Source organism: Leucopleurus acutus, assembly GCF_964270905.1.
Source record: "Leucopleurus acutus genome assembly, chromosome: 13".
NCBI classification, from domain to species: domain Eukaryota; kingdom Metazoa; phylum Chordata; class Mammalia; order Artiodactyla; family Delphinidae; genus Leucopleurus; species Leucopleurus acutus.
The window spans coordinates 62,568,623-62,594,426 of record NC_139155.1 but is presented as its reverse complement, the minus strand read 5'-3'; the positions used below and the strand labels follow the sequence as shown (position 1 = coordinate 62,594,426).

The 25,804-nt window shown below is 40.0% G+C and overlaps 1 protein-coding gene across 2 annotated transcripts; it reads right to left on the bottom strand.

Annotated features, from left to right (window-relative positions):
• Positions 1 to 1,646: 1,646 nt before the first annotated feature.
• SEH1L (SEH1 like nucleoporin) lies at positions 1,647 to 24,347 on the bottom strand. Of its 2 annotated transcripts, none has more exons than XM_082853238.1 (9): positions 23,864 to 24,347; positions 21,273 to 21,323; positions 18,027 to 18,173; positions 15,003 to 15,214; positions 9,355 to 9,453; positions 7,715 to 7,855; positions 6,675 to 6,832; positions 5,309 to 5,459; positions 1,647 to 2,459 (listed from the first exon to the last, which is right to left on the bottom strand). In XM_082853238.1, the coding sequence occupies exons 1-9, from the start codon at positions 24,125 to 24,127 to the stop codon at positions 2,258 to 2,260; spliced, it is 1,425 nt and encodes a 474-aa protein (XP_082709364.1). In that variant the 5' UTR covers positions 24,128 to 24,347; the 3' UTR covers positions 1,647 to 2,257. The 2 variants fall into 2 exon arrangements, with proteins under 2 accessions (XP_082709364.1, XP_082709363.1); XM_082853237.1 differs by having other exon boundaries at positions 2,453 to 4,059.
• Positions 24,348 to 25,804: the final 1,457 nt, after the last annotated feature.

Here is a 25,804-nt window from a genome sequence, read left to right as displayed (position 1 = left end):
CTAGAGCTGAAAGGATGCTATTTGAGTGTGATGAGCAACGCTCTGCCTACACCATGGCCACACGCTGGCAGTGAACTGCTGGAATGTGTCCACTGTTCCAGACTGTCACTCACCCTGAATCCCTTGAACCCAACTCACTGTCCTTCCTTCATAAAGATCAAGTGACGGGAGGTCTCCTCATGGCACCCAGCAACCTGACAGTGACAGGGATCTACACTCCAAAGTATTTGCAGGAAAAGAGCCTTCACTGAGATGCCAGACTGCCCAAATCTCAATGCTCTCACTTCCTAACTGTGCAGCCTCGCGCAAAGAGCTTAAACCCGCAGGTGTCCTCATCTGTAAAACGGGGATAATCAGAGCACTTGCCTCAGAGTTTGCTATGAGGATGAAGTCAGTTAACTTGCATCTAGAAGAGCACTGGCACGTGGAGGCACTCAGCAACATTAGCTATTATCTGACCAACTGAAAAGGAAGAAATAGTGAATTCCAAATCTCCAATTCCAGGAAGAGCTTGAAGTGGCCCCATGGCCAAGGGTATCTTCCGGGGAATTAGAAGAGACACCCGTCCAGTTAGGAAAGGCGGACGTCTCACATGGCTTCCCTTTACCAACTGCTCTGAGTGGTAACACCTCAACCTCCAATATCCAGCACCTTCTACAGTGTGACCACAAGGTATGCGTCCAGGTTAATCTCCCACTAGCTCCCCAAATGAACCTTGTTCTTTCATTGGACTAAAACTTAATCCTCTGCCTGCACACGCCCTGTCCTCTTCTACATTTGGGCCATCACCCTGGACTCCGCCCTCTTCCACTTTCAGTACTCCAACATGTCACAATCCCACATCCCTTCCAAATCCTGCTGACATATAAATCACTTTCTTTAATGCCTCCTGTACCGTTCAACCTTTTTTATGAAGCTGAATCCTCACTACCCTTTGTAAATTCTGTAAATGCCTTCTCCCACTAGAATGAATGTGTGCCGACTACCTTTCTGTTTTTTTTTACATATCCCAAAGTGTTTAGCACAGTATCTTGCATATAGAAGATGCCCAATGTTCACTAAATGGGAGGGCCTGTCTCAATTCATTACCCCATCCTACCCCACGTACCTCGATAATGATTGAAATCTAAAAGACCTGAATTCTTAATTCTGAGCTAGATCCAGACTTAAAGTGAGACCTCTTGCTTTGAAACTCGACTAGTCTGCCGGTCTAAAACAAGTCCTTTAACAGAAGGAAGACCTTGCCTTAAATTAAAATACAATATACTTTATAAGCTCTTTATCCTTTGCATGTTAAGAAGCTCTAGGGGTTTGACAGGAAAGTGTCTATTGATAGGAGAGTGTCTTTGAAAATTAGATTATAAGTTATAATATATATTTATAATGACTATACCATCTGTGTGATCAGCTGATAGACACACAAAATGCTGTTCAAATAGCAGTTCAAATGTCAAGTAGACATTTGTTGATTCTAGATGTTAGTCTGCATACTAACTTTCTACCTTCTAAATAAATGCCATGATCATCCCCTAATTTCTGATTGTTTGGATCTTTTTTTAGCAATATGATATTTTAAGGAGATATAAATAAGCTTTACCAACCATCAAATAAACTACATTCTATTTTTATATGGCAACAGATTCATATCTTTAAAAATATATTTTATTAAATAATCTACTTGGAGAATAATTACAAAAGCTTTAAACAATAATTCCAAGTAGTGAAAGGCAGTTTCCTTTAAAAGAAAAAAAAAAAAAAGACCAAACAGTCCATAATATGTTTTGCTGCTTTATACACAGGAATGATTTATTTTACAAACTAGTCAGTTGCAACATTAGCCTGTAAAAATCAAAAACATTTTTTATCATGTCTCAAAGGCAAAGTTAACTCTATAACGATATGCTTTCACATTAACCAGTATGACAAACCATAAGAAACTTAACGCCATAACAGTTCAAAATAAAATGTACAGAACAGGCACTTTGAAGTCAGCTATTGTGTGTAACTCTCACAGTTAATGTTATGTGTACACATCTCATATTTCATCAAAGGTTATCAACCAATGAAGCAAATATTCCTTTGATGCAGAAGCACAAACACATTTAGGTTCCAAACACCATGTTCTGGTTGTAATACATGCAAGACAGACCCTAAATTAGAAAAATCTTCTGAAAGAAAATGAAGAAAAACAAAAAGCCAGGAATGAAAGCATTTACAAGCACTTGAATAAGGCCTTTAAGTGTTAAATCAGTGTTTTTTAAACCCCTTCATTCTCAGGTAAGGGATTAAGAGGCCGAGAGAGAGATCGTCTGCGAGGGTGAGGATACTGGAGGCTGGCAGTGTCAGCATCGCAAGAGTGCTCTATCAGAGGAGGAGGAGGAGGAGGAGGAGGAAGGAGCTGGGCATAACTGGACCATCTCGATCCAGCCCGTGGGGAATCCAGAGGGGGAAAGAAATACCTGAAACAATGAAGACAGGAACAAAACACCAAAACAAAACAAAAACAACAGAAAAAAAAAAAAGAAAAAACAGAAGAAAAAGAGAAAAGTAGTAAATACAAAGAGAACCAAAGAGGAAAAAACACATGCTAGAAAAAAAAGCTTTACTATATTCATGCCAAAACTAACGGAACATAATAGCAAAATCAAGACCCTTACTCAAATCAGGCTCACTTAAGCAAGTATAGAAACTTGAAAAAAGAAATACAATCTGTTAAACTTAAAATGTTAAAAAAATTATCAGTATGAATGTTACAAAAAAGACATTAATTTTATAATTTAAAACATTTTCTAGTCTCTCAGAAACATATTGATGCTCTCCTGTAATTTACAAATCAAATAAGCTTTTTCTTTAAGCAACACTTCACTTGTAGCAGCAGCACATTTTTTAGTGCATACATGATACTGAGGACCAATTCAGATAGACTTTCACATAGTATGGCCAGCTATTGCAACATACTTTTGAAGAAACACAATCTTTGAATGTACTTAGATGTTTTTCTGCAAAAAGACTAGTACAAAATTTTGATAAGTAAAAGGGCTCAAAAATATGTCCTATTGTTATTCTTCTGCCATTTTAAAACTTACCCGTAATACTTTAGCATTTTCTCAAAAAAAGATTTATAGCTTTGTTATCAGAGGATATGAACTAAATGAAGCAGCCAACAAAATTAAGAAAATCCTGGGACATGGAATGTGGAGGTTAACATGCATGCACAATTTTAGCAGAGTTTTATCTGCTTCTTATACTATGTTTCCAAATTTTGACTTGAAGGAAACCTTAAGCCATGAAATCACACCATAAAAATATACAAGCACATATTAGAAACATTTATCTCTTTAGTGAATATGAACTGAAAACTTACAAAGATGTTTTCATTTTACTTCTAAATTATAAATGAAGCAATACCAAATGTTGTTTGGCTACAAACTGTACAGTCAAGTTACTTTCACTACTACTTCTCTCACTCCTTCACTAATACTTTTTAAACATTACAAAGAAATAACAGAGTTGTACTGAATAATATCATGTATAAACCAATTCTACAAACGGTAAACAAATTAGCACTCAAAACAATCTTTATGAAAAATATTCAATCTTCAAATTAAAATTATAAAAATTCATTTTAGCTTACTGTTTTAGAAAATAAAAGACATAAGTCTATATATAGTCTCCAGATGGAATAGAGTGATATTTTCCCTCCTCCCAACTAGCAATGAGGATGGTAACAATCCTTTAATTTTAAAACCCATGTTCATTTCAGAAACATTTCAAAAAATTGTTTTGGTGACAATGTCTCAACAAAAAGCCTCTCCATTTATATTTCAAAAGTTTCAAATAATGTCAATAAACTGGCTAGCACAAAAAAAAATGATATACACTGTATTTTTAAAGGCCTTTTGGACTGCGTTTAGTAGTAAGCAGGCTGTTGGTGTATCTTGGGAGAGGTCAAACGGCGCTGGGGAAGGGGAAAAGGAGCTTGCTTCCCATTCCTGTGTGCATGCAACAAGCAGCAAAACAGCAAAGTTACTCCAGTTAGCTGGTACTCAGCTGTGCTTTCTGTTAAAGGACATAATACAAATGGAGAAGGGAAAATGCATCACAGATCTAACACACATGGTTATTGGCACAATAAGAACACATCAAAACTTCAAAGCTCTTTACAAAAGAAAATGTGTAGTACAGGCAGCAACCAAAAACCAGATTTTTTTAAAAAAAATTAACACTAGTATCTTTGCTTCATGGAATAATCTTTATAATCTGATATCTTCTATGGTGACCTGAAGTTGTTTTCATGCAAATACTTAAAAATCAAAAAGCAGGACTCCTTTATAAAAATATAACAATACAAAAATAGTTGAGGAGGGCTTCCCTGGTGGCGCAGTGGTTGAGAGTCCGCCTGCTGATGCAGGGGACACGGGTTCATGCCCCGGTCCGGGAAGATCCCACATGCCGCGGAGCAGCTGGGCCCGTGAGCCATGGCCGCTGAGCCTGTGCGTCCGGAGCCTGTGCTCCGCAACGGGAAAAGCCACCACAGTGAGAGGCCCGCATATCGCAAAAAAAAAAAATAGTTGAGGAAATTTAAAATACAATTCTCTTCTTTCATTTAAGTTGACAACAGGACAACCACGTGACAGTTTGTTAAGGCTGTGCTTTGAAGTTTCCTAAATAGTATTCCAAATTATTCACAAAGGCATATTAAAATAATTTTACCTTACAAATTGAAATTTGAATATGAAAACAAAAGGACAACTCTTTAGATAACATTAAACATTCTTTGAGAATCTAAAATATACTAAAAATTCTAAAAATCAAGAACTCAGAATTTACCATATCCTCTTACAATCTCCATGAAAATTTTAAACACACACACAAAAAACATTTAATTTACTCACTTTTACAAAGCTTTAGTTTGTGTGTTTTATTTAAAATTTCAGCTTAACCTGACTCAAAGGCCACCCTACCAGCACTAGCAACACTAATGCTCATCTGGGACTACGATCCTCAGTACTGTCCCAAACTTCCTCTTCATCTCATTACTTCAAAGTTATATATGTTTCTGGAAGACCACTAAATTTCAGCATATAATTGAGTTTGTTTAACGGCCTCAGAACCTACCTGTAAATATTATGAACAAGTAATAAGCCAAATACAGAGCTACCAAAGTGCCTCCTTCTCTTCTAGTGCCACAGTTACGTGTGAATTTCTTGATTCAATCTTAAAATCCATGAAATAACACACCTTCAGTATGGCTACCAGAATGATTTAAAAAGAAGATAATTTCTAGTTTTCTCACAAAACAGCCTACCTGCCAGCAGAAGATCCATTTAATGAATTCTGAAGATTTGGTATATTTGAACCTAGAGAAGGATTTGAGTTTCCCTGCTGAGAGCTCCCATTGACAGGGCTCCCATTACCTTTCAGAATACCAGTACACTTCCAGTTGTCCATATAATTAGCTGAAAGGAAAATGGTCAAACTCATTAACATGACTAATACCTATGTTCCAGGGCACAAATCTACAATTAAAGAAATAAAAGAGACCTACAGGCTACATATCTCTCAGGATAAATGGTAAAGACATTTTTTTAAATGAAACACATATATCTCAATTTTAACAATTATTTTTTGAAGTTTTTAAAGAAATACTAATTTAAAATCAAAGCTCTCACCACCCATTTCCTTTCCTTACTAGATAAATATTAACAGAGACAATTCTCTAAGCTACCACATTATTACATTAAGTTAATATCAAAATAAAATTCTGTCTTCATTATAATGAATTTCAGTTCTGATGTGTGGGTAACGGAGTCACCTTCTCAGTTCAGCGAGTACAAGTCAAGTCCTCATGGATGTAGGTAACAGAACCTCTGGGGTTTGAGTGGCTTATCCAAATTGGCCTAATTGTTTGGATGCAAAACTGGTCACTGCAGACACTGAGCTCAGGAAATCCAAGTTAGGCAGGACAGGGCAGCAAAGACCCTGAGGAAAGGGACACCTGGGCTGGTTCTACCACAGCCTAAAGCTGACCACAGGAGACTCAGCCAAACTGCAGTTTGGGAGCAGTAACTCCTCAGGGGAAATGAACGAAGCTGTAACTTCGAATCCTAAAGATGGGACGCCACCGACTAGAGTGGTACACAGAGCCAGTGGATAAACATCCGTGGAGAAGTGCAGACCACGCCACAGCACCCACAGTCTGTGTCGACCGTCCAGACCACCTCCTCTGCTTGGCATTTGTAAGAAACTTTTAGAATCAGTGGCCTCAAGATTCTCTAACTTTTGGGAGCTGTAGAGAAGAAGTGGGGAAGATACTAGATTTTTCTTCTCTTAAGGGCTTGTTGGCTAAAGCAATTGTTTAATCAAATAAGAGATGACTATATCCTGGGTTTGTAGAGAAGTCCCACAAGTTACACACATAGCAAATGGTATCTTTGGAGGTAGTGTATATTCTGTTACAGTTAGTTTTACTTTGTTCCACATGGAAACGTAAACAATTCAATTAGTCAATTACTGCTATGAACTAGGTAGAATAATAAAGTATCAACACAATATGAGACATTAAAAGTAACTGTAGAAAGATAATTTTTTTCAAAATACTTCAGAGTTTACATTTCTAAGTGAAAATTCTAAAGTAGCATCATAAAGCAACAATTCCTCCAATGAAATCTTACCTTTCCACAACCTGACACAGCCATCATCTCCTGAAGATGCCAGCACTGTCCCTGTTATATTCCAACTCACTCGCCAGACCTGAGAATTATGATTATCAAACTGAGCCACTATATGGATTTCAAATTTTGTTGGCCCACCAGAGGAAGTAAGTTCTTTCCTGTTAATAAAAAAATTTTCCTGAGGAATTCTGAGTGTACACACACACACACACACACACACACACACACACACACACACTCACCGTTCTAAATTAAAAAATACAAATGGTCTCACATACACGCCATATCAATGTCATATCCATACCTGCCCCCCAACCTCCATAGCTTACTGAGAGATGGGCCATGTCACTTTCAATTGATTCCCCAGTACCTGGCATGATCCTACCACATAAAAGATATTAAGTGACTAAAGAGGATTTTATTCCCCCCAAGAAGTTGAGGAATAAAAGAGATGACAATGATTAATTTCAAAAGAAAAAGTAGTAGGAAGGGAAGAATAGGAGGAGAGAAGAAGGAAAAAAGAAAAGAAAAAGAACAGAAACTCACAATTCCAAAGTTAAAGCTAAATAGATTATTCACAAGAATGTCTCAGTTCTAATTTAATTTTCCCTAAGTAGACTGCCACCTCTCATTCCTTCAAACATTTATAGAGTGCAATTATATTCAGAGGATCCAATTCATTTTAGTATCTGCCTAAATAAAACACAACTAAGAAAACATAAAACTCCTCTCTTGGGCGTCTCTGGTGGCGCAGTGGTTCAGAGTCCGCCTGCCGATGCAGGGAACATGGGTTCGTGCCCCGGTCCGGGAAGATCCCACATACCGCGGAGCGGCTGGGCCCGTGAGCCATGGCCGCTGAGCCTGCGCGTCCGGAGCCTGTGCTCCGCAACGGGAGAGGCCACAGCAGTGAGAGGCCCGCGAACCGCCAAAAAAAAAGAATCCATTCTTCAGATCACTGTTGCCTCTACACTCTCCTCCACAAATGAAAATAAGCAAGAGGTAAGAGAACTTTCAAATTAGTAATTGTTTCAAAAACTCACCTCACAGGCTTTAATGTAAAAATTCTCACGTCTTTGGTTGCTATGGCAAGAATGTGGAAAGACCGTCCCAAGTTTGGAGCAAAGGCAATATCGTGGACAGGATCTGTGACTGTCAGGAGGGTTTCAGCTTTTGCATATTTCCTAAATGAAAAAACAATTTACGTTAGAATTATCAGAAATGAAAATTTTAAAAATCCACATGTCTAGGTATCTCCATTTTCTCCATCTTGCTCACAATGAAGTAGCGTTATCTCTGCAATATATAATATGTCCAGCCCCAATCCCCAGAAACTGTGAATGTGACCTATCGGAAAGGGCCTTTGCAGATACAATTAAGGATCTCAGGATGAGAGAGAAACAGACATTAGAGAAGAAGCCATGTGAAGACACAGGCAGAGATTGGAGTGATGCAGCTCAGCCACGGAACTCCTGGAGCCTCCAGAAGCTGGAAGAGACAAGGAAAGAGTCTGAAAGCAGCACAGCCCTGACAACACGTTGATTTCAGATTTCTGGCCTCCAGAACTCTGAAAAGAAACATCTCTTTTAAGCCACCAGTTTGTAGTAATTTGCTCTGACAGCCCTAGGAATGTAATATAACCTCCCAGGTTTCTTCAATTTTTTTTTTAAGTTTAGCTTAAAACAGAGTAACTAAAACTTAATTAGAATGAGATCTTGATTTGTTAGCCATTAACATCTTTTTTAAGAAAAAGGGTACCTGAATTCCCTAAAATTTGAGTGTAAAGAAAAAAGTTAAGCTGACAACAGCAAGAATTGAGTTTTTTAAGTGATGATAAAGGAAGCTACAACAAAGTCTATTTCCACACCTCGGGAGTGTTAAACTACCATCTGATCCTGTTATTCTCCAACTGAGAAGTCTTTCAATGGCTTCACATTACCCTTAAGATAAAAATTAAACGTTGAACAGTAGGTCTTGCAGGTATAAGCCTTCCAGATTTCTCATCACACTCCCTTTTACCTATTATGTTCCAAACACAGCGAAAATATATTGGCTCTCTCTCAACACATGCAGTTTTCTCCATCTGGAATGTTTTGCCCTCTTTGTCTGGCTAATTTCTACTCATTCTATGGGTCTCCATTTTTTTTTTTTTTTTTTTTGCAATACGCGGGCCTCTCACTGTTGTGGCCTCTCCTGTTGCGGAGCACAGGCTCCAGACACGCAGGCTCGGCGGCCATGGTTCATGGGCTCAGCCGCTCCACGGCATGTGGGATCCTCCCGGACCGGGGCACGAACCCATGTCCCCTGCATCAGCAGGCGGACTCTCAACCACTGTGCCACCAGGGAAGCCCTATGGGTCTCCTTTTGAATGAATCTTCCTGGCCCCCTCCCCCTAGGCATAATCTCTGAACATCCTGATTCTCCCAGTTTATAAAATTCATCACCATTTTTCACCTTTTTTTTGTTCGTTTGTTTTCCCTTCATGACGGTACATACTGGGAGATCAATTACCTTTTCCTCTACACCACTCAATTTTATATTACCAGAGCAGAGAACTTAGCGTATCATAGGAAATCAGTAAATATGTGACAAATAATGCGTAACTGAGTTAATGAATAAAGAAATAACATTTTAAAAAATTAAATGCAATTCAGAACAATAACTTAACCAAAGCAGTACTGACCTGGTGTTTTCATTATATTCGAAAATCTGAACCTTGGCCATTGCGTTTGGGCTGCTGTCATCACTTCCTACAGCGATCATGGGGGAATGAGCACGAGAGCTAGAAAGGAAAAGTAAAAGATATTTTACATAATTATAAAGTTAATGCACATTTAGTTCAGAGAATTAAAAATGCGTTCAGCAGCCATGCAACCCACCAGTCAGCGTGTCACTGCGGACTAGACCCCTGCCACGCCCGGCACCACACACCCAGGAGGGGTACCCCTGAGTTCTCAGCCTGGGGACTGAGGACACTGGGCTTTCACCTTGTTTTTAACCACATTTTCTTATGGCTTAGAAAGTAGTCCTTTTCCCAAAACAAAAGGCTTCAAGCAGTCAATAGATTTTTTTTTTTAAAGACACTTAAGAGGCGTTAGAATTTTTCTTTCTAAAAGATCTGGTCATTAACTATAGAATGAAAAGTAATTTTACGGTGACCAAATTCATGGCAAAAAGATTTTTACATGCTTCGTACAAAAAGAACCCCACCCCGACGGAGAAGGAAAAGTAGAAAAAGACCACCCTCAGGAAGGCATGCCTGTCATTCTCTAGTCTCCAGACTCATTTGTGGTCAACTGCGTTTTGACAAAGGCAAAAGATAAGCAATAAGAGAGTGAACTCTACTGAGGTTGACTCTAGGTTGAATCTTTTTTTTTCATTTCTATGTCTAATGTCCTAGATATTGATTTCCTTTGCCTCCCCCATCCAGATTAAGTAATACCTCTATGAACATGACATAGAGGTATTGTTTAACCTTTGATCTTGATATTGTGATCTGCCAATTTCATAAAGCTGAAAACAAAATGCAATAATTAAAAAAAACGTTTAGGTGTTTATTACTAAAGCATCTGATAACGACATCACCTAATATAAGGAAAAAACCAGGTAGGGACTTCCCTGGCGGTCCAGTGGTTAAGAATCCACCTTCCAATGCAGGGGACACAGGTTCGATCCCTGGTCGGGGAACTAAGATCCCACATGCCTTGGGGCAACTAGCCCACGTGCTCTGGAGCCTGCACGCCACAATTAGAGAGAAGCCCAAGTGCTGCAACTAAGACCCGACACGGCCACAAATAAACAAACATTTTTTTTAATTAAAAAAAAAAAAAGAAAAATACCAGGTAAACTACAAAGTCCTATAGTAATAAAATAAAATTACAAGTTACTTATTATAATTCTTGGCTATTCAAAGGGATGTAAATTATAGTAATTTCTATATCTCACAAAATTTCTTTTTTCAATGTTCCACAAATGTATTTATTTGATCAAGGACAAGCACATTTATAGTAATATATTCTAAAATTACTGAAAATATAAATTTTTAAAATATTCTAAAAATTAAATTGTGAAACATCCAGATAACAACCTGAATTAAGGATTATCTCATTTGTATATCCATAAATAAGATGATCACATTTAAACCATTTTCCAAATATGACTCATAATTAAACAGTGAGCAAAACCATCCAACTCTGACTGAATACAGGAGACTGATCACCTGCATCTCCTTCCTATGCCTCCATGGAAATGATGAAAAAATAACACTGTAACAGTGCAGAAATCAGAATGTGCCATCAGAAATCATGAAATCTGGAGGATTCCAGGAAGCAAAAGGAGATCAGACAGTTAAAATGCTACGGGAAAAAGAGCTCAACAACTATCATTAAGGAGGAAATTCTAGCAGCTCCAACCTCTAATCAATAAGTAAATAACGAATCAATCAATCAACCAATAGTAATGAATAATGGGGCAATCATGAATTGATTCATTTAATAATCTGCAATCAGAAGACCCCCATGGCTGGCAGCTGACTCTGCTCTAGGCTAAATAAAATCTGAGAAGGATCCTAGTGAGATGATTAGAACTTATGAGGAGAGATATGAACTTGAAATAAAGTAGCACTGCAAAGCCAGCAGGGAGAGGGACAAGAAAGAAGAAAATACATTAAAGTGCTCTATCCCCCAAGTCAAAACCTCCTGACTTTGGCAATTTGGGGGTAATGCCCACCTGCCAGCTCCCTCTTGGTCGCCCTACAAGGAAACCCTGCCAAACCACTCCACCTACTTAGTCAAAACTCAGCCAACCCCCTAAGTAAGAGAATGAGCTGTTAAGAAAACAGCATCTAACAGGAGAAAAATACCAACACCAGTTCTCTCTAGCAGCCATCACAGTCTCCTGTTCACAAATACATGAGCAAAGACTAACATGCACTTGAGAAAAAGAAGGAGTGTGACAGTTAAAGACCAAGGCATACAAACAGTTCTTTGAGGAAATAGATCTTTGAGAAAATATAAAACAGCCTACAGTCCACATCATATGCAGATTCTACATTTGTAAACTGACCTACTTGCTAAAATTTATTTGCAAAACCAAAAATCCAATACTTCGGGCATTCATGGGCCTTCCTGTTTCAGCTTTATGCTGAAAAACCAGTGCCTGCTTTGCACTCTATTTACCATCATGTTTTCTGCATTTTTGTTCTTTGTGTTGATGATTTCACTGTTTAAAATGGCCCCCAAGCTTCCCTGCTGGCGCAGTGGTTGGGAGTCCGCCTGCCGATGCAGGGGGCACAGGTTCATGCCCCGGTCTGGGGGGATCCCACGTGCCGTGGAACGGCTGGGCCCACGGGCCGTGGCCGCTGGGCCTGCGCGTCTGGAGCCTGTGCTCCACAACTGGAGAGGCCACAGCGGTGAGAGGCCCGTGTACCGCAAAAAAAAAAATGGCCCCCAAGCGCAGTGCTGACGTGCTGCCTTGTGTTCCTAAGTTTAGCAAGAAGTTCATGATGTTCCTTATGGAGAAAATACCTGTGTTAGATAAAAGCTGCATTCAGGTGTGAGTTAGTGTTGTTGGCTGAGTTCAATGTTAACGAATATATGCTAAATAAGGTGGCTTTAGACAGAAAGACACATAAAACAAGGTTAAGTACTGATCAGTTAACAAAAATGTGATCAGAGGCTGGTAGCACCTAATCCTGTATTTCCCCTGGGAGGGGTGGCTCAGTATTAGCTAATTCAGTGTTGCAGCAACTTGATAGAACATAACTACTGCAAAAAAGGAGACTTGACTGTAAATCAAAAAACATAGAATTTTTAAAAATTTTAATTAGGATCCTCAGAGAAATGTTGTATCCATGTAACAAAAACTGACAGGCATAAAAAAGGAGTTATCAGAGAAAAAGAAAGACTTCTTAACAATTAAAAATGATTGCCACTCCCCCCAACCCCCAACATCACTGGATGGTATAAAATGTACACCTGAAGAACAAGTTGGAGATCTGGAAGACAGAGTAGTAAATCTCCAAACAATTTTAAAGAAATAGAGAGTAAATCCAAGAATAATCAAAGATGAATTCCAGAAGGACAGAATCGAGAAAACAGAAGGATAAATTATCAAAGAATCCTAAAATATCCCCAATCTGAGACAAGGACCTTCACCTTAAAAGGGACCACTAAGCATCAAGCAGGATGAATTCAAAATAGACCAACATCTAATAGTGTATGTCTGGATTTACTTAAAAATAATTCAGTTTTTTTTGTTTTGTTTTGTTTGTGAAGGTGGGGAGGCATATACAGATTAAACAAGAGTAGCTTTGAATTACTGTAGCTGGGTGATGGATATTTGAGGCTCTGCCTATTATATACTTTTAGTATATTTGAAATCTTCCCTAACAGAAAAATGTTTTAAAAGAAAAACACCTGGAAACATCCTGGTATATAAATTTTAGAATTCTACTACCTTAAACCATACAAAGCAATTCCAGGAGTTTTAATGACCCAAGTGTGAAAGGCAAAACCAAAAACCTTTCAGAATACACTTGACAACATCAAGGTGGGGAATTTTTCAAATAAAAAAACAAAAAGCACTATAACAAATATAGAAAGACTGTTAAGTGTGGCTATATTAAAATTCAGAACTTTCTGCAGACTATCAAAAGTCATGATAGTGTCAAAATGACAAACCACAAACTCGGAGAATATACTTGCAACTCAAAGTAGTAATGCAAAATCCTAAAATCTTCCAGAAAGACTAGTCTTCCTACAAAAGATCCAGTATCAGACTGACCTCAGACATCTCACCACCTAAAGTTTAAAAGATTCAAGAATAGTAATTTGAAATTCTTACATTTGGAACTTGGCCGAAGTTCTAAAACTAGTCAAACTATAATTAAGCATGGAGAAAAATTAAGACATTTCTGGGTATGCCAGAATTCAGAAAGCTTGCCATCCATCCCATATAGGAAAAAAAGTTACTTTAAGAGGTATGTGACCAAAATGAAAACAAAAAATCCAAAGGCAACTCGTGATACGAAAATTGTGATAGCCAAGTATAACCCAAAAGTAAAGGAATCAGTAAAGAGAAAAGAGCACCCATCAGGAGTTAATGCCATATTATTCTGTGTGAACGAAAGTTTTCATGAAACAGATTACATTTATGTCTGTAATGAATATTTACATAATCTAGTCTTATAAATTTGGTTGCTACTTAATATTTAGAATCAACTTGTAGTCAAAAGATAAAGTACTTATATGTGTACTTAACACATATAACTTAATATTATTAAATGTTTACAAAACATAAATACAAACATTGTAAATCTTGTCACTGTATAAGCAATATAACAAAATATTAGGAAATGGGAGGGTGAATGTGTGGTAGAAGCAAAAAAAAGCTGATTTCCCCTTTTTTAAAAGAGAGGTGAGTCAATATATAGTCTAAAAATTGATAAATCACTAGAGAAATAAATATTTAAAATTAAGATAATTACCAATACAACTAAACAACTATTAACACTTCCACAAATAAAATACCTTGTCATACCTTCACAAGTGGAAAGCTTTGTAAATGTGCTGAAGTCATCTTTCACAGAATGAGTATAAATACTGTCTAAAGATAACACAGCAAGAACCAAAGGTATAAATAAATCATTTAAAAATAAAATAGTGACTACCAGAATTAAAATCTAAAAACAAAACTACTAACAGCATTTGTTTTTAGGGAGTAAGGGAACTTTTACCTCTCATTTTGTACTCTTCTAGATTATTTGAATTTTTTTATCAGGTGACTCATTACTCTTTTAATTTTAAAAAGTTTAATAAAAATCAACTATGATACAGTCTTAGAATCATACTCTATACAGCAGTTAAAGGAGTAAGGAAGAACTAGTTATACTAACACATGGGAAAATGCCCATGATGTATCTGTAAGTGAAAAAGGCAAATTGCATGAAAGGAAAATGTTATGTCTAAACATGTCTGTGTGTTTTGTGTCCACTTGTACATGATAGCATATACCTGTATTTGCATATATTTGTGTGTTTATAAACACACAAATTAAATATTTGTTATTAAATATTTATTTTATATACATGGAAAAAGTCCAGAAGGCGCACCAGAATATTTACAGTGGTTGGCTTCTTCTGTGGAGTAGAAATAGGGGTATAAGACACATGACAGGGTGGAGAAAGGAGAATTTTTATTCTACATAATATACATTTTAAAAAATAATGAACAAGACTACTTAAGAAAAGCATTTTCAAAATAATAAACCATCTGATGCTAAGTGTAATAATTACTAGGCTTATATCACCAGAGGATTGCTGTGTAAGCATACCTTGAAGGGTTCCAAGAAATACAACTACAGCTTAGCTTGCATGAGATCTCATGTTGCAGAGACCACTGGCTGAGATTCATGACGTCTGGTGCCTCGTAGATTCTGACTATACCATCTGCTGAGCAGGTTGCTAACATAAGACCCATATGCTTAGGAGCAAATTTCACGTCGGTAACAGATGTTCTGCTGTCCACTAGTGTTGTCCTCTTGACCTGAAAAAAAATTAACAATTTAAATTAAATACAGGGACTTCCCTGGTGGCGCAGTGGATAAGAACACACCTGCCAATGCAGGGGATACGGGTTCGATCCCTAGTCTGGGAAGATCCCACATGCCGCGGAGCAACTAAGCCTGCACACCACAAGGAAGAGTAGCCCTGCTCGCCACAACTAGAGAAAGCCCTCGTGCAGCAACAAAGACCCAACACAGCCAAAAATTTTAAAAAAATAAATTACATCTTAAAATAAATAAATTAATTAAATACAAAAAAAAAGGATGGCAGAGTGGAAAGAACACAGGCTCTGAAATCACACAGAACTCCTCTGCCACTTACTAGGTATATAACCTTGAATAAGGTATTCAAAACCTGTGTGGGCCTCAATTTCCTCCAAAGCACTTAACAAAGTACCACATACACAGCTAGCAATCAGTAACAAACCTGTGACCTATAATCAATTACTCCCTCTATGGCAGAAGAAAGAAGGCCTTACGAAGTCTAACTTTATTAAATTAGGTTAAGTACTCTCTTCTTAAGCAGATAGGTCAGTAAACCAGAAAATGTTAGAATTTTCATATGAGCAGTTTTGTCATACAAAGCAGGCCGCAAAGTAAAAGAATTAAGATTCTTTAACAGCAGAATGGAAGGTGTGAAACTTCTTCCATCAAATGTAAGTGTTAGTCCTACTCAGACCGCTACCATCCACTTTTAAAAGAAGGCATGTAGTAGAGACCAAGCGAATGGTACGAAGCTGGCATTCTGGTAATTAGAGAATCCCAGCATAGCATGTACCAGTTACTGTCTGGCACCTAGATGAGATGATTTTTGACTGAAAATGTCAATAAAATTTAGAAATCAAGAGTTTACTGTCTATGGTTACTAAAATACATCTTAAGGTGTCTGAATATCAAAAGAATATCAAACTTCAAAGATAGCAGAGCATCTTTGCAAACTTTTGTCTAAAAACACCACTGAATAATTAATAACACGAATGCTGAAATATTAAATGTATTAATGACAGTGGATTTAACTAAAGACAAATAATTAAGTTCGAAGAAAAATCCTTTCTATGCCACCACTCCTAAACCCAACCTATAGGATGCTAACTGATCCATCTCAGACTGACTGCTAGAAAAATCCTTTCTATTCAAGAAATGTCTCTGCTCCCCTGCCCTTAAGCAACTGTTTGCCTGAGGAAGGCCCCGGTGCAAAGGCAATGAGGCCAACCCCTCCCAACATTTAAAAAAAAAAAAGTCAAACAATATGAATAGTATGCAAGCTACAAACCTACAGTAATTAAAACAATTTGTTATGGCCTAAGAATAGACAGACACCAATGGAATAGAGTCCAGAAATAAACTCTCCATATATGGTCACTTGATTTTCAACAAGGATGTCAAAATCATTCAATGGGGAAAAGGCAATCTTTTCAATAAAAGGTGTTAGAAAACTGGATATTGACATGTAAAAGAATGAAGTTAGATACTTCCCTTATACCGTGTACAAACATTAACTCAATATGAATCAAAGACCTAAACATGAGAACTAAAATTACAACACTCTTAAAAGAAAACTTTGGGGAAAAGTCTCCATTACAATGAATTTGTCTATGATTTATGATACCAGAAACACAAGGAAACAAAAGAAAAAAATAAACTGGACTTCATGAAAATTTTGTGCACCTACGGACACTATCAAGAGAGTGAAAAGGCAAATCACAGAATGGGAGGAAATATCTGGAAATCATATATCTCTTAAGGAATTAATATCCAGAATACTTAAAGAACCCCTACCTACAACTCAACAAAAAAAAAAATGGGCAAAGGACTTGAAGAGACACTTCCCTAAAGAAGTAAAAGTTTCTGGTAACAATTCCAATTCCGGTGGGGGTGGGGGGTAGAGGCTGTTCCCCACATAATTCTGACACCAGCAGGGTGTCCAAGGAGAATTCAACTCAATTTTGACACTAACTAACCGGAGATAGCGTCAGATTCCACGAGCTCAGAGTTCAGTCCCACAAGACCACCCTTCTTCAGATGCCAGTCGAAAACCCAGGTTGTTATCTGTGCTTCTGACTGACTGGTGTAACTCAGGGACAGTCACATGGAAGAGACGCACAGGCTGGGGACAGGTACCCAAGGCTGGGGACAGGTGTGGAGCTTCCACGCCCCCTCCAGGCACCACTCTCCCCAGATCTCCAGGTGTTCACCAGTCCAGAAGTCTCCGAACCCTGTCCTCTAGGGAAGGGGTCCCCAACCCCTGGGCCATGGACCAGTCCCGGTCTGTGGCCTGTTAGGAACCGGGGCGCACAGCAGGAGGTGAGCAGCAGGCAAGCGAGTGAAGTTTCGTCTGTATTTACAACTGCTCTCCGTTGCTCACATTACCACCTGAGCTCTGCCTCCTGTCAGCATTATGCTGAGTTGTATAATTATTTCATTATTTTATTACTACAATGTAATAGTAATAGAAATAAAGTGCACAACAAATGTAACGTGCTTGAATCATCCCGAAACCATCCCCCTTTGCCCTCCCCGTGGAAAAACCATCTTCCACGAAACGGGTCCCTGGTGCCAAAAAGGTTGAGGACAGCTGCTATAGGGGTTTTATGGAGACATCATTACACAGGCGTGAATGATTACCTCATTGGCCATTGGTGACTACATCAATCCCCAGCGCCTCTCTCCTCCCTGGAGGTCAGGGTGGGTGGGACTGAAAATCTTACCACCCCGAAGTGTTCTTGGAAAGACCACTGCTCCTCGGGTGCTCATGTTCCCCACCCACCAACCCACCACTAACAAATGTCTCACCCAATGGCTCTGTCCACGCAGTTTATCATTTGATTCTCCTACTATTTCTTCCCAGACAGCAGCTGTTCGGTCAAAAGAACAGGAAGCCAAAACCTGTCCAAATTCAGGATGGGCCCATGTCACACGCCACACAGATCCACTATGTGTCTGAGGAATTAAAAAAGCAAAAAGTGAAAAAAGCTGAGTTTAGTCACTTGAAGAAACAGAATACAGGTATTTTTACTTCAACAAAAGTAGAAAGCTATTCAATTTAACATTTAAAAAGTTAAATTCTAGGGAATTCCCTGGTGGTCCAGTGGTTAGGACTCCACTCTTCCACTTCAGGGGGCATGGGTTTGATCCCTGGCCGGGGAACTAAGAGCCTGCATGCTGTGCAGCGCAGCCAAAAAAAAGTTCAATTCTAGCACTTTTAACGTTTAGAAGATACTCTGTACTTAAGATTGCAGCCCTTCTAGAGTCAAATTCTTCTAACATTTTACTAATAAAGAAAAATCCAGCTGTATAAAGTTGACCTCTTTCCGTGCTAATGATAGTTGGAGACTTGGTTCAGAGTTTAGCCTAACAAAGCTTTTAAACAGAGATTCTATCAGTCCACTGTTTTTTTTTTTTACTTGCAAATTTCCTCTATAGGAAATATCCACCTGATAAATAAGAGTAATCAAAATTATATGCTTCAGGGCTTCCCTGGTGGTGCAGTGGTTGAAAGTCCGCCTGCCGATGCAGGGGACACGGGTTTGTGCCCCGGTCCAGGAAGATCCCACATGCTGCGGAGTGGCTGGGCCCGTACGCCATAGCCGCTGAGCCTGTGCGTCCCGGAGCCTGTGCTCCGCAACGGGAGAGGCCACAACAGTGAGAGGCCCGCGTACCGCAAAATAAATAAATAAATAAAATAAAAAATTATATGCTCCAAAAGCCTGACAGTATAAGAAACCATAGCAACAAAATGCTTAAATGATTCTGATGTCTGGCTAGACAATGGACTATTCTAGGAAAAGAGGCAATGAGAACAAATATAGAGAAGTCCAAATCCTTGTATTCTGAGGAAATAATTTAAAGTTCAATAGCATTATCTTTATAGATGAAAAATGTCAAATTAGTTCAAATTTCTATTATCCAACTTTTTGTTGACAAAAAAAAAGGCAGAAAAGTCTTAAAGCATTTCACATCAACAGAATTCATTTGTGCTTTCCAGTAAAAATAATGTATGACAACAAGCACCAGTCCACCAATGATGCTTACAAAATCTGTTTCAATCTAACACTTTTATACTCAATAATCTCAGAACACTTTCATAATCCAATAATTTCTACATGGTAACAGTGTCATCATCCAATGGTAAACTTTGCACCGCCCCCCTTTTTTTTTTGGCCGTGCCATGCGGCATGCAGGATCTTTGTTCCCCGACCAGGGATTAACCCATGCCCCCTGCAGTGGAAGCACAGAGTCTTAACCACTGGACCACCAGGGAAGTCCCTGCACCCTTATTTTATTTTTTTTGCGGTACACGGGCCTCTCACCATTGTGGCCTCTCCCGCCGCGGAGCACAGGCTCCAGATGCACAGGCCCAGCAGCCACGGCTCATGGGCCCAGACACTCCGCGGCACGTGGGACCCTCCCGGACCGGGGCACGAACCCGCGTCCCCTGCATCGGCAGGCAGACTCCCAACCACCAGGGAAGCCCCTGCACCCTTATTTTTTATCCTTTGTTCTGTCCAGTCTTTTTCATTTCACCTTTCTTATTTTTACAGGCTATTAAGTAAAAGATGCACTAGGGCACTGAGATTCTGCTAAATGTTAGATTCCCAGTAAAGCACAATCTAACTAAAGAATAAGGATTGCACAAAGGTGTTCATCACAATAAAAAGGAAACAACTTAAATATCCATCAGCTAAACAAAATAGGGTATATTTGTTGTTATATTTGTTTTGTTGCTATAGTTATGTTTAAAAACAAACCAAAGTACTTATGAAACATGCTGTTAAACTAAAAAGCAAGAAATACGAGTCTCCTTTTGGAGTGATAAAAATAAGTTTTGGAACTAGACAGAGGTAGTAATTGTACAACATTGTGAATGTAATAAATGCATTCACATTTATTTGTTTACTTGAAATGGCTAATTTTACGTTGTGTGACTCTCACCTCAATTTAAAAAAAGGGGAGAGGACAAAAGATTTGAATAGACACTTCACCAAAGAAGATAAATGAATGGCAAATACGCACATGAAAACACTATCAACATAATTAATCATTAAGGGCATACAAATTGAAACCCAGTGAGACACCACTTCACACCCACTAAGATGGCTATAATCAAAAAGACAGACTGGAACCCTCATACATTGATGGTGGAATATAAAATGGTGCAGGCACTCTGGAAAAGAGTCTGGCAGTTTTCAAGAAAGTTAAAACATACACAGCCCAGCAATTCTATTCCTACATATCTAAGAGAATTGAAAACGTTTGTCCACACAAAGACTTGTATGGCATGTTCATAACAGCATTATTCATAAGTGCCAAAAACTAAAAACAATCAAATTGTCCATCAAATAGTGAATGAATAAATAAAATGTGGCTTCATCTATACAAGGGAATACTACTCAGCATTACAAAGGATCGAACCACTGACACATGCCACAACATCAATGAACCTCAAAAACATGCTAAGGAAAGTAGGCAGAAACAAAGAACTACATACTGTAGAATTCCATTTATATGAAATGTCTAGAAAAAGTAAAACTATACAAATAGTTCAGTGGTTACTTGGGGAGTAAGAGGGAACGAGGATTGACCCCAAAAGGCACAAGGGAAACTTCAGGGTTGATGGAAGTGTTCTAAAATTAGATTATGGTTATGGTTGCATAACTGTGTAAATTTACTAATACTCGTTGAACTGTACATTTAAAACTGATGATTCTCAAGATACATAAAAATGTACCTGGGTAAAGCTATTACTTCTAAAATACAAGAAATAAAACTATGTACAAAACATCACAACTATTAAAAAATATATAAAGGAAAAAGGTAAGAAATACTGAGATGCAAAAAATAATTAGGTTAGAATGATACAGAATTTCAAATTTCTTATTCTTAAATATTCTGAAGTGTATTTGTTACTTTAATAGTGAAAAAAATGTAAGTAAAAGATATAAATTTTACAATTCTGTCAAAGCTGAACAGCAAGTCACTAATGCTACTAAATAGTAAATGTTTCAATTCTTTCAAATCACTGTAAAAATAAATACTAACCTTCCAGCTAGCAGTGCAATGCCAATCCCCACTTTCACTTTTATCCCAGACCTGTAAGAAAAAAGATATTTTATACCAAGAATTCCTACAAATTAATATGAAAAACATAAACATTAGTCACTATGAGGGCAAAGGAGGGGAACATAAATTCACAAAAGAAAACAATCAGTAAGTAAACATTCACTCATTCAACAAAATATTTATTGAGAAACTTGGATACGTCAGGCACTGTGCTGAGCACTGGGGTCAAGGAACCTTTGCTCTACTAGTTAATGGAGACAATATCAGTTACAGTCAAGTCTGGTTACTTATAGCCATTATGTCCTAGTTATGTCCTAGAATGTCACTGTAAGCAGTAAATTGGCGAATACCAAACCACTCCTCCTGAGGAAAATACTGATAGGTGAGATTCACAGGAGCATCTGGTCACAATATATTTGTCAACCAATCGATACATAACCTTGTTTTATGTGTGTATGTTTAAAAACACCGTATTTGGTATACATTATTGATTCAATAACACTGAACTCACTGCCAACAGTAGCATAACTCACGTCTGAATGAAGCTTCCCTAACACACACTTTCTCCATTGGGCACATCACAGCCTTCTTGCTTGTGGGAACTCTATGCAGCACTACACTTGGGGACCACCTCAGACAGTGGAAATCACCAAAAAAAGAACAAAAATGTGAAAAATGTGACACTAAATAGACAATGAGAAGGATGCTTGTTTACATTATGAAAGCCTGAATCATAAGGCAGAGTGTCACCTGTCCAACCTCAGCTGGGAATGCACATCCGACAACTCTATAATTTTTTTGCCACCCAGCTCATGTCAACAAACAACCATAAGCATTGATTTTGGGGTTACAAATAAATTTTAAAGAATAAGCAAATTCACAAATACAAAATGTGCAAATAATGAGGATCAACTGTATATATAACAAACAAAAACAAAACATTCAACATTACTACCAACAAAAAATACAGAATACAATAAGACATTTTAACCTGTGTTAAAAAAGTGTAATGATAAACAGTATGGTGGCTCCTCAAAAAACTTCGAATAAAAATAGAATTGCCATGTGATCCAGCAATTCCACTTCTGGGTCTGCACCCCAAAGAGTTGAAAGCAGGGCCTCAAGGAGATATTTGTTCACCCACATTTATACCAGCATTATTCACAACTAAAATGTAGAAGTAACCCAACTTCACTGACAGATGAGTGATAAGTAAAATGCGGTATATGCAATATATATTTTTAGCCTTTTAAAAAAGTTTTTAAGTTTAAACATTCCCTTTTTCACAAAGGAAATTATGACATATGCTACATGTATGAACTTCAAAACATTATCCTAAGTGAAATCAGCCAGTCACAAAAAAGACAAATCCTGTAAGATCCCACTTAAATGAGGCCGCTAGAATAGCCACATTCAGAGACAGAAAGTACAAGGGTGGCTGCCAGGGGCGGGGGCCGGAGGGACCGGCTAGTTATGTTTAACGGGGACAGTAAGAAATGAGAAGGTTCTGGAGATGGAGGCAAAGATATGAACATACTTAATACCCCTGAGCTGTACGCTTAAAAATGGTTAAGGTAGTAAATTCTGTTACGTGTACCTTACCACCATAAAAAATAATTAAAAAAAAAAAACTGCAATGATAATGCCCGACACGGACAACTATCACACTGATACTCTTCACCAGCAGTATTGTAACATAGTACAAACCTGCAAAAAGCTAATTTGCCAATTACTCTCAAAAACTTTTAAAATATTCACTAATTTCTCTACTGTAATGAGCCTAAGGAAATCATCCAGAAAACATAAAAAGCTGGGTTAACGAAGATTTTCACTGCAACACCACGACAGACAAAAGCTCCGTACTGGACGACCCACTAGGTCCTAGTGACTTGGAGGCTGAGTTCTACTCGGATAAGGAAACCCACTCGGTTAACGGACGCTAATTATTGCGACACTCCCACGGCGGGGCGGGCGGAGGGGTGGGTGAGAAAACCTGGGCCTCGCAACACTTGCAGCCCGGGAAGTGGATTCCGACCCGCCCGCGAGGACGTCGCGTACGCAGCAGACCGGCCGTGCGGCTCCCCCCGCCCCGGCACTTCTGTGAGGAGCGGGCGGACGGCGGGGAGGGGTCCCGGGGCCCCGCTCCGGATGGAGGGGCCGCGGTGCGCGGGGGCCGGCTCACCCCACCCACTGTGCCGGCGCCCCCGCGACCCGGGTCCCAGCCTGACCAACGAGGAGCAACGCCATGGCGCCTGGGGCCCAGCCGGGCGGCCCTGGCGAGTCGACCTGCCCCGCGCGTTCGGCCTCCCCCGCGGCAGGAGCGCGCACGCCCCCATGACGCACGCACGCCCCCGTGACGCACGCACCCCCCCGCAGCCGCGCGGAGGCGGCCCAGGCGGCGTTGACTCCGCAATAACTAGGAGGAGGGCGCCCGCCAATCGGCCTGGGCTCCGGACCTCGTGGCCGCAGCGCGCCTCAAGTCGGGAAGAGTCCACTCTCCACGCGCCCCTCCGCTCGAACAGCGGGCCGCGCACGCTCCCGCCTCCTTCCGGGCTCGGCCCCGCGCGCACCTTGACGCTCTGGTCACTGGAGCAGGTGGCCATCCGCCGTCCGTGGAAGTCGAAAGACACATCGTGGATGAGATCTTTGTGGTCCGCCGCGATGCTGCGCGCCACGAACATGGCTGCGCCAGCCCCTCCCTCCTCCAACAGGACGGCGCGGCGGCGCGCGGACCACAGCCCACCCGGACCTGGCTCCGGGTCGCGCACCGCTGTGCTTCCCGCGGGCCGCTCGCGCGCCCCGGCTGCGCCGCGCCCCGCCCCCCGCCCCATCATACCCTGCGGGACCCCGCCCCCGCCCCGTCATACCCCGCGCGGCCGTGGCTACTGGACTTCTTGGGACGCCGGTCGGTCTCTTGGATGCGGCGCTGCCTGTACCCTGAGGAGAGTTAGAGGACTCTCTGACCAAGTGTGGAAATTGGGGAGAATGCGAAGGTTAAGACTGTCGTCTGCGGGCCTCGGCCCTGAGTCAGTCTCGTCCGTGTTTGGGCGTGTGTCCCCGGGAGACGGGCCGGGCCGGGCGGGAGTGTGCGCGGAGAGTGGGCAGTGCGGACGGGGCGTGTGTCCGGGGCTGTTCCGGGCGGCCGGAGCGCAGGCTCCCAGACGTAGCGGGTGGGCCCGGCCGTTTCCCGCCCCCCACACCAACCCCGGGAGGTGCGGAAATGGCTTAGCCTTGCTGTTAGTTCCTTCACTTGCCTTCCCCCCTGCGCCCCCCACTAAAAATAGTAAGATTTTATTGGTACTTTCAGAGGCAAACTCCCAAACCTGTGAGCTGCAGGTATGATAACTAAGAACTACTGTAACTGCTCTGAGGTCAAAGACACTCATTTCCAGAGAAAGTACTCACTATCTGTGAAGGTTTGATAGATTTATAAAAGCTCCAAACCTTAAAAAACTTTGTGTAAGTGAAGTTTAGAGACAGTAAACACAGCGGTTGTTGCCAGAGATTATCCGGGTGAGAGGTTGAATAGGAGGGATTTTTTTTTTTAAGAGACTTCATTTTTTTAGAGAAATTTTAAGTTCATTGCAAAAGTTGATCAGAAAATACATAGAGGTCTCATATAGGCAACTACCCTCCCCACTCAGTATTAGCAGCGCAGTCGTACATTTGTTACATAGCATATTACTATCACCCAAAGTCCATAGTTTACCTTGGGGTTTGCTCTCAGTGTTGTACATTCCGTGCGTTTTGACAAATGCATAGGGACATGTATTCACCGTGGTAGGGTTGTACGGAATGGGTTCACTGCTATAAAAATCCTTTGTGCTCCACCTAGTCATCCTCCCCTACCCCCATCCCTCAGTCTTGGGCAAACACTGATCTTTTCACTGTCTCCATAGTTTTGCCTTTTCCAGAATGTGCTATATAGTTGGAATCATACAGTATGTAACCTTTTCAGATTGGTGACTTTCACTGAGTAATATGCGTTTAAAGTTCTTCCATGTCTTTTCACGGTTTGATAGCTCATTTCTTTTTCACCCTGATTAATGTTCCATTGACTGGATGTATCAAAGTTTATCCATTCAACCTCTGAAGGACCCATTGTTTGCTTCCAAGTTTTGGCAATTAAGAATAAAGCTGATACAAACATCCATTTGCAGGTTTTTGTGTGGAGATAAATTTTCAACTCCTTTGGGTAGATACCAAGGACCATGATAGCCTCCTCATATGGCAAGTATATGTTTAGTTTTGTAAAAACCCTCCAGACTGTCTTCCACAGTGGCTGAATCATTTTACATTCCCACCAGCAATGAATGAGAGTTCCTCACCAGCATTTGGTGTTATCAGTGTTCCAGATTTTGGCCATTCTAAGAGACATGTAGTGGTATCTCATAGTTGTTTGTTTTAATTTTCATCTCCCTCATGTCCTGATATAGAATATCTTTTTATATGCTTATTTGCCATCTGTATATCTTCTTTGGTATCTGTTAAGGTCTTTGGCACATTTTTAA

Coding starts and splice junctions, on each gene's coding strand:
- SEH1L (XM_082853238.1), bottom strand. CDS start 24,127: ATGATGGGGCGGGGGGCGGGGCGCGGCGCAGCCGGGGCGCGCGAGCGG. Junction 18,174..21,272: donor ATTGCACTGCTAGCTGGAAG/GTTAGTATTTAT, acceptor TTAATTCCTCAG/ACACATAGTGGATCTGTGTG. Junction 2,460..5,308: donor AATGGATCTTCTGCTGGCAG/GTAGGCTGTTTT, acceptor TCATTGTTTCAG/GTATTTCTTTCCCCCTCTGG.